The sequence below is a fragment of the Cibotium barometz genome, chromosome 43 (assembly GCF_041138505.1).
Source record: "Cibotium barometz isolate CiBa-2024 chromosome 43, ASM4113850v1, whole genome shotgun sequence".
NCBI lineage: Eukaryota > Viridiplantae > Streptophyta > Polypodiopsida > Cyatheales > Cibotiaceae > Cibotium > Cibotium barometz.
Window position 1 is genome coordinate 15,557,175 of NC_141088.1, and position 9,505 is coordinate 15,566,679.

General features: G+C 40.5%; 1 protein-coding gene across 2 annotated transcripts; it reads right to left on the reverse strand.

Moving 5' to 3' along the window:
- Positions 1–4,960: 4,960 nt before the first annotated feature.
- Positions 4,961–8,877, reverse strand: LOC147613586 (TATA-box-binding protein 2-like). 2 transcript variants are annotated; one of them, XM_086781195.1, is made up of 8 exons: positions 8,210–8,877; positions 6,518–6,605; positions 6,335–6,406; positions 6,126–6,176; positions 5,986–6,030; positions 5,809–5,901; positions 5,621–5,687; positions 4,961–5,536 (listed from the first exon to the last, which is right to left on the reverse strand). In XM_086781195.1, the coding sequence occupies exons 1-8, from the start codon at positions 8,638–8,640 to the stop codon at positions 5,526–5,528; spliced, it is 858 nt and encodes a 285-aa protein (XP_086637321.1). In that variant the 5' UTR covers positions 8,641–8,877; the 3' UTR covers positions 4,961–5,525. The 2 variants fall into 2 exon arrangements, with proteins under 2 accessions (XP_086637321.1, XP_086637320.1); XM_086781194.1 differs by having other exon boundaries at positions 5,621–5,722.
- Between the last annotated feature and the right edge of the window lie 628 nt (positions 8,878–9,505).

The following is a 9,505-nucleotide window of genomic DNA, read 5'->3' on the forward strand; positions in this document are numbered from 1 at the left end:
AGGAAAAACATGTCACTTATGGAGATGGCACAATGTATGGTCAAGAGCCAAGCTTTGCCACATGCGTTTTGGCTTGAGGCTGTCATGTGTGATGCATATGTACTCAACAGGTGTCCCACTAAGGCCTTGCAGTCTATTACTCCATACGAAGCTTGGCATGGCAGGAAGCCTTCTATTGGTCACTTGCGTGTCTTTGGTTGCTTGGCCTATGCTTTAGTGCCTGTGTAACAACGTAGAAAATTGGATGATAAGGCTGTCAAATGCATTTTTGTTGGTTACAGTGCTGAGAGCAAGGGTTACAGATTGTATCATCCACAGTCAAAGCGTATCTTGATTAGTCGAGATGTTATTTTTGTGGAAGATGCTGTGCAGCCTTTGTTATCATGTACCAAAGAGACAGGTGTGAGCTCACGGGATGTATTTGATACGTTTTTGCCTCTGTTTACAGGTGGGAATTCAAATGTAAGTCCTAATGAGGCAAATATTCAGCCTATGCAGATTTTAAATGACATCATAGATTAGCCTATTTCTGATGCAGATTTACAGGATGTAATTTATGAGGATAGGGCTGAAAATGAGCAGGCTAGAGGTATGCCTAAATGGCTGGTGCAAACCTTGCGTGATAGTAAAATTGATGCACCTATGTCTAGTCGTAGTCGTTCAGGTTTTCAGCAGATTGTTATGCTTTGGCTGTGTCTAGTATGTGTGAAGAGAAAGAACCTCTTTCATTTGATGAGGCACAAAAATAAAAAAATTAATTGGCTGCAATGCAAAGTGAATATGATGCTATAATGAAGAATGGTACATGGTCTTTGTGTGATTTGCCTATTGGTAAAAAGGTCATTGGATGTAAGTGGGTTTTTAAGTTGAAACAAAAGCCAGATGGCAGTGTTGGTCGCTATAAGGCTAGACTTGTTGCAAAGGATTATGCTCAAGAAAAGGGCATTGATTTTGATGAGACCTTTGCTCCCACTTGTCGTATGACTACCATTCGTAGCATTTGTGCATTGGCAGCTCATAATGGTTGGAATGTACATCAGTTGGACATAAAGACTGCATTCTTGAATGGAGATTTGCATGAGGAGGTGTATGTATCGCAACCTTGTGGTTTTGTTCAAAGAGGGCAGGAAAACAAAGTGTGGAGGTTGAAAAAGGCTTTATATGGTTTAAAGCAAGCTCCACGAGCTTGGTATGAAAAGATACATGCATATTTGATTGCACATGGTTTTCAGAATAGTCCAACAGAAAGCACTTTGTATGTTAAACGTGTGGATGATGTACATCTAATCATTACTCTCTATGTCGATGACATGCTGCTCACAGGACCAAATGAGAGTCATATTGCTGATTTTAAGGCTGATTTGAATGCCTCTTTTGAGATGTCAGATTTGGGACATTTGCATCATTATTTGGAGATACAATTTAAGCAGTGTGATGGAGGTATTGCTTTGTGTCAGACAAAGTATATTGAGACATTGTTGTAGAGATTTGGCCTTGAAGACTGCAAGCCTATTGCTACTCCAATGGAGACAGGTTTGAAGTTGAGTCTTCATGATGCTGGAGATCACTTTGATGTCACACTCTATCAGACAGCTGTTGGTTGCCTCATTTATGTATGCATTACGAGGCCAGACATTCAGTTTGCAGTCTCACAGGTGAGCAGGTTTATGCATAGCCCAGGGTCTCAACATTAGAAGGCAGTTAAACGCATCTTTTGCTACTTGAGTGGCACCATACATCTTGGGTTGTTTTATCCCAAGGGGGGATCGTTGCCGCCAGTTTACATGCTTTTTCGGACTCAGATTGGGCTGGTTGCTATGACACAAGAGTGTCCACAAGTGGTTTTTGTTTCATGCTCGGTAGCTCATGCATATCTTGGTTGAGCAAGAAGCAACCTACTGTGGCCACTTCTAGTTGTGAAGCTGAGTACAGGGCAGCTTTCACAGCTACAGTTGAGTGTGTGTGGCTCAGACGGCTTATGGTGGCTGACTTGGGTGTTGGTCTGCCACCTCTATCTACACTGACAGTCAGAGCGCATTGGCAGTTGCGAGAAACCCAGTTTTTCATGCTCGTACAAAGCACATTGAGGTGCATTATCACTATGTCACGGAGAGACTCTCAGCAGGAGAGATCAACTTGGCCTATGTGCCAACACAGGACAACCTCGCCGATCTTTTCACAAAGGCACTTCCTCGTGAGAAGTTCGAAGCTTTCCGCAAAGCTTTGGGCTTGCTCCCCTTTGTGGACTGATCTACTTCGGGCATGGCACTTCCCTATACATAAGTGCCAGCTCTCGTTCACACCATCACTCCCAGGGGAGATTTGTTGCCATATATATAGGCAGTGATGTGTGTGAACACACTTAGGACCGCCAGGGCACTTTTTCCCTCTTTAGGAGGTTTTTTCCCCCGGCTTGTATATACGCCCATCATTCTAGGGCTAACTTATCTTTTGTACATTGACACAATCTAATACACTTTGTGTTGTGTGCATTCTTGCTTTTTCTTCTCCAAGCTTTGTGTGCTTTCCTGCAACCCTAATTCCAACATGCTTGGACGCCCCGAATTCTTTGCATCTATATGGGAGTACCTTGAGGTGGAGTAATGTGGCCTAGCCCGACCTCTCCTACCTTCGTTTAGATACAAGACGGCTTGTAGGAAAGGGATCCCGTGCCTCGGATACCCGCAAGTTATTTTCTCTCATCACTCTTGTGATCCCATTGTAATCTCGTCGCGTGTCAGCATTTTATCAATATAAGTTTTGGGTTGGAAGCCCGCATTTGGGTGACACCGTTTTCCATTGTCGGTTGTACATTTTTGGTCATAACTCCTTCATACAAACTCCGTTTTCAGAGTCCCAGTACTCAAAACGATCGGCTCATCGTCCTCTTCGAGACGAGCTATAGGTCTTGGGGTGAAACATTCAGCAAGTACTCTCTGTTTTCACTTTTGTACTGGATTTTCTAGTCCCGAGTGGGAACTCGCGCCCAGAACGCGACCCAAGATCACCGCTCCGTGACAGTGCTTATAGAAAAAAAATAGTCATTTATTTTAGCCAATCAAACTAAGGACAACTCCTCAATCTACCGGTTTTTTTTTTTGTTTCGATAGTTCCATTATTAACTAAACTATAAGGACTACAAAAAAATCTTAATCGTCTTTTCATATTTTTAGTTGAAAAAATACACAAAGCTGACATTTTTTAAAAGCACACGCTGTTTGGGACTTTTTTAAGACTGTCACACAGGGCTAATTTAAGATGCCACCGGGCTGGTTTTCTTACACAGAAGTTGTTGGCTAGGACATTACGCATGGGAAGATGTTGGCTAGGATATTGGACGAGAAGAATCATTCAACATGCTTATTAGTTGGGACATAAAACCAACCAGTTGGCTTGGCAAGAAACCACCACAAGTTGGCTATGTCTGCTTTATACTAGTCTGCTATATAACAGTCTGAGATAGTGTTCTAAGTACCACTTCCTTCCATTTCAAGGAAGCAGTACAAAATTTTGAGGGTGTGCTAAGTACTAGTACTTCCTTCCATTTCTTTCACTATAAATGAAAGGAAGTAGTACACACTGCTAAGTACTACTTCCTTACATTTATTTCATAATAAATGGAAGAAAGTATTACAAAATGCCGATGGTGTGCTAAGTACTACTTCCTTCCATTTCTTTCATAATAAATGCCGAGGGTGTGCTAAGTACTCTTTCTTCCATTTCTTTCACAATAAGTAGTACAAAATGCTGAGGGTGTGCTAGGTACTACTTCCTTCCCTTTCTTTGATGATACATATCTTTCTTGTAAATGGCACACAAGTTTGCTCAGTCCAAATGTAACAACAAGGCCTTTTAATTATCTCCCTTTGGATGTCTATGGGCAATTAATGACATCTCACTTTAGTAAGTAGCAAGATAGGCCAAATTGCTGCTAGAAGTAACACAATAATGGTTGCTTAGCAAAGAAGTACCGAGCACAAAGAGGAGACAAAGGCTTGAGACACGAGAATAGATCAAAAGAGGCCTTAGAAAAGGATAAACAAAAGTATTTTCGGCTGTCATGGCCGTAGCAGAGGAGTAATTAAAATCCAACTGGCCACACTACCTAGTACTCTCAGTTAATTTTATAGAGTTACCGCTTAAAACTATTTGGTGGTAGCGTTAGTTACAAATTAGCTTAAACTACATTATCCCCTTGTAATTAAAAAAAAAAAACTTTGCTTTTTGTGCTATACAGAACACACGTCCTGGACATCGTTATGCTTTTAGGTCCGCTTTAATGTGCTTCAACTCAAAAGCAATCTTCATTCTACTAAAGATTATGATTAGAAAATGAAGCTTCTTGATGACTCGACATAAGGTTCAACTTTTAAAATTGTAATATCTTAACTCAATACGCGTGGTTACAGCCCGCCTGATACTATCTACAAGCTCCCTAGTTGGCAACCCTTGGTGGAATTAACCTTTGCCCAAACACATGTCCATAAAATGAAATTACATTTTCTGTCCTTGCTCTCTAGTCCCATTTTCACCAATTTTCATTGCCTTGTACACCACCCTGACTACTCTAAAATGATGAAGTTTCCTCACAATGATAACCTTAACGTTCCTTAGTGTCCACCTACTATAAGTCCATCCATCCTTTTGTTATTCCAAGGTCTGTTTTCCAACACTCTATGAAGCTCTTTTAATTGCTGCTTCACTAATTGACCTTATTTCATAGCAGTCCACTCCATTATTCCAAGGTCTGTCTTCCATAGTTTAGTTATTTCATGTATAATTGTTCCTGTGGGTTCCTTGCCAATGGATCTTGTAGTGTCTCATGCTGCCCTTTTAACTTAAGATCTAGCACTCATGTGTCCTAAATGAAGCTGCCTATCGGTTCAGTATTGAATTTTGACTACAAAGGGATCTACTCAAAGGGGAAAACAAACACATGTTCTGCACTAAATGTTGGGCTCAAAGCAAGGCTTTTAAAGTAGTCTTGTTCAGAAACATTACAAAAACTTGTTTTCAGGTTCAATAGTTACATAACCTTTTAACAGCTGAATCATCTCTATATCTTTATATGTGATCTTGAGGAAGAGTTTCACAAAGCTGTCACGTGCCAATAATTTGCATGTTCTGGAGGAGGTTTGGGTAGAATTTGAATTTGGAGTCTCAAAAAATGTGTGAAGCACAGGTTACCCACTAGTACATTGAAAAACCCAGTTTTGAGATTAAACCTCTGTTGAGATACACAGACAAGCAGACGTGTGTATCAAGCGTAATGACATATGTGGTCCATATGTCATTAGCACTCTTGCAAAATGCAATCTAAGACTTGGCAAAATCTGCTCCATCAATGTTCTTAGCTACAAGGTGATTATCCGTCCATTGCATCATGATTAGATCGCTCTGCCATTCACATGATAAAAAATTGCTGGGTTGCAACTTGCACATGGGGCTTTAATGCTAATGTGCATTAAACTTTTTTCCTAAAACAGTTCAAGACAGGGTATATGTTCTCAAATGCCTCATAGATCTCATCTCTGACCTGCAAAACACAAAGCAATGATGATGATTATTAACAATTAGTTCCACTGATGATGATTAACAATAATTGAGGTGCAGCTTGTACCTTTGCACCAGTGAGAACAACCTTCCCGGAAACGAATACAAGCAGCACAATTTTGGGTTGCTTCATCCTGTATATCAGTCCAGGAAATAACTCTGGCTCAAACTGCAAAGCAAAAGCTCAGTTACAGTGCACAAATGCAAATGTAGAAAGCAGTGCTCTCTGTGGTACTGAATAATATATTCCCTTACATTTATGAAGACACCATGCGCATGAGCAATAAGTTCCAGTGCGAGGATGAACTTCACATCACATGATGCCACAATGTTCTGGATTTTGAAGTCCTGCAAAAAGGTTGACACTGGTTACCTTACAGAAGAGTGTCTGCAGACTCTGTACATAATCACATACGCTGCCCTCTTGCTTACTTTAAACTCAGCTGGAAAACCAAGCTTCTGCACTATGCGTGCAAACTGCAGGTAAGAAGCAAGATTAGTTTCTCTCTTTCTCTCTCAATTAATGTGCACAATTAATGCAATCCTCTGTAGTCAACCATTATGTTATATACCTTTCTTGCTGCAGTCTTTGATTGCTCTTCACTCTTAGCTCCTGTGCACACCTATTGAAATAGAAAACATTATATATATGGAGAGAGAGAGAGAGAGAGAGAGAGAGAGAGAGAGAGATTGGTTGTAAAAGGAAACCTGAAGAAATCCTATTGTAGATTTATAGCAAACCTAAGAGCTTATCAAACACTCAGTGTAGAGCTTACAATACCATTTTCCCAGTTCCAAATATCAGAGCTGTGGTCTTTGGTTGTCTGATTCTCATGATAACAGCTGCAAAACGCTGCGTCAAATACAGGAGGCCATCAGTGTAACATCAACATACAATTTGCAAATACATTTGGAATGATTGGCCAATGGCAATTTTTCCAAAAGATATCAACTGCAAACCCACCTTTGGGTTGTACTCAGCGTTCCTTGCATGCAAAGCGATTTTCTTCAACTCTAGCTTGCAACCCATATTGACGGTGGAAACGATATTCCTGGAACGCCAAGCAAATGGTTAGCATATATCTATTTATTTGCTTGATCTACATCCAATCCCCCATGAGATGCAACAAATTTGGAGCTTAACCTTCCACCTTGCTGCTACCTTGACCAATCTTTAAAGGCCCCATGCCATGATAGCAGACAGACAAGGAGATGTCATTCCACTAATAGATTCTAGCCTTTGGAGGGAACCTTTCTAACGCAATTATACAACTCAGTTTGGAACTTTGATTGGGTCAAGTAGCTCTCAAATTAATGCATAACTTTAGCTGAAAGTCTAGATTTGACTTGGACAAACAAATCTTAGCAATCTTACATGATTAATCGAGGTACAGCCAACCTTGCACTAATAAAGAGGATGCTGCTTAGGGCACCTGAATATGTTAAGACTGCTACCTTGTGAAAACAAGACGAATAAATCTTTTAAGGACCTTTTTTAGGAGAGACTTATTGGAAGGACGTTTACAGAGGCTAATGGGGTCTCCTTGGTGACCAACCCCTTGATCCTTGTGTTAATTGGATACAAGGCAGGGGTCAATGCAGATTAGACCCCTAATTACCCCTTTCTTGTGGAAATTCAAGCCCCTTGACATGCAGTAATTGTAATTTGTAGGTGCTAGGTATAATATGACCTCCCCCCATCCTCCCCCACAACCCACTACCATAACCACCACGTCATGTTGAGCAAAGCCCTGGTGTCTATAATAGCAGAGTGCCCTTCTCAATATGGTGTTCAAAGTTTTCCTGTCCTATTTACAAACAACGATACCGTGGAAGTATGATAACCATGGTCCTGTTACAGCAGAAGTAATTGGTGGATTTTACAAGGACATCACAGGTCTGTTTATAAAGATCACTTTCTGTAACTTCAGTTTTTTTTTCTCTTCATCTTGTGTTTCTGTAACTGTTTTGTTAGCTGTTTAGGCCATAGTGTGAAATTTAAGCTTTCCACAAAGGGGTGGTCCAAAGCAAGGTCAATTATCCTTATCCCTGGGCAAAGTCTCCAGAGAAGTGGTTGCATGATGACATGTATCTAACACTGGTTTTGAGGGTCTTGATTTACCTGATGCCTAGATTGTTGACCAGTGTCAAAGTATTATTGGATTCGGAAGGAAACCTCCACAAAGGTTTGTTGAGAAGAGTGCTTTTGCAGCAGCAAGAACTGGATATCAGCAGTTCTAGCAAAAGCTTTGAAGGTGATGGTCGTAGGAGAGCCTTATCTGTACCTGGATGGCCATCCTCCTCCCTGGCTGCTGTTAGAGTTGCACAAGCATTAACAGGATTCTATTATCCTCTGTTTGATAATCTTCCCTTTCATCTAACAAACCTTATTAGCAAAACCTTATTGCCCTCTTTACTTCTGACCTCTAATCAATCTTCTTTTCATGTAAACGGCAAGACATCCATGCTAGGTTTCTGGGGGTTGCCATACCCTAATCTTTCATGCTAATCAAAGTCTTCATATGTCCAACCATTGAGCATATTGTTGATCCCTTCTATATATGAAAGGTTAAGCCTATGGTTAACCATCCCTATATATCATATTATCATCCACACTATTTGCCCACATACAAGGCATAGTGTAGAATCAACTTACTGGATGGTTGGTACGATCCCGGAAGGATGCTTCTCAAGATCTACGGTGTGGGTGCCTTCGAGATCCATGTTTGTACACATCAAGGGATTGTTCTCAAGATCAACTGTGTTGGTGCCTTCGAGATCAATGCTTGTACATACAGGATTCTGCAAGGGATTGTTTCCGTCCTGCAGAGAGCCAGCAGATATAGGCATAGAAGGACCGGCAACCATGTTTTGCTGCTGTGGCATCATTGACACAGGCATAGATGGTCTGGCAGCCATGTTTTGCCGATGCATCATAAACACCGGCATAGAAGGTCTGGCAGCCATGTTTTGCCGATGCATCATAAACACAGGCATGGAAGGTCTGGCAGAAGCATTTCGCTGCGAATTTATTATAGATGCAGGAATAGAACGCCCAGGAATCGGGTTCTGCTGCTGATATATCATGGTTGCAGGTTGGATTAAAATTATGGTTTCTTCTGCAACGATGAGGGGGTGAGGGTAGAATTTCTGCAACAATTAGGGTGATAAGCGATGCCTTCAGGCCCTGAAACGCGTGCCTCGATCAGGGTTAGGGTTAGGGTTTCCGAGTGTCAAAACAGAACGACGTCTGAAGCGAAGAGTCTCTTTCCAGAAGCAGCGTACCGCTACAACTGAATAAATATATTTGGGCAGTGCAGTAGAGTAATTGGTGAAGCAGCTCTCATCCGTAAGGACAGTGCTTGGTACAAATAAAAATCTCTCATTATAAAAAAAATAAAAAAATTACATAGTTTTGATGAAAAAAGGATAAAAAACAATCACATGTATGGATACTAAGGTTAAACTTTACTAATTCTTAAGAAAATTGCTTCCTCGAATAGGAGCAAATATATATTGTATATGTATATTTAGACAAATATATATATATATTAATATATTTATCTAAATATATATTCAGATAAATATATATATATATATAAATATTTATATATGTGTATCAGACAAATATTTGTATTGTCTGAAGTGGCATTTAATTAATACAGACCTTAGGCATGAGTTTCCCACGGCCACCCCCTCCCTCTCTTCCTCTCTCCATCCATGCCTTGTTCATCGCTCTTATGTGCTTCATAATTGATTGTTTCTTTATTTGCTAGTCCGAGAGCCCTAATGAGACACACTTTGTCCACAAGAGACGAAGAAACTTAGCCCACTTCATTCATCCTATGGCAAATAAATTATGAGTTATGAGGAAAGATAAAACATACTGCACTTGGACCTTCCCATGTCAAAGAGACTTAAGATATATATTCTCATAATGTGTACATTCCCT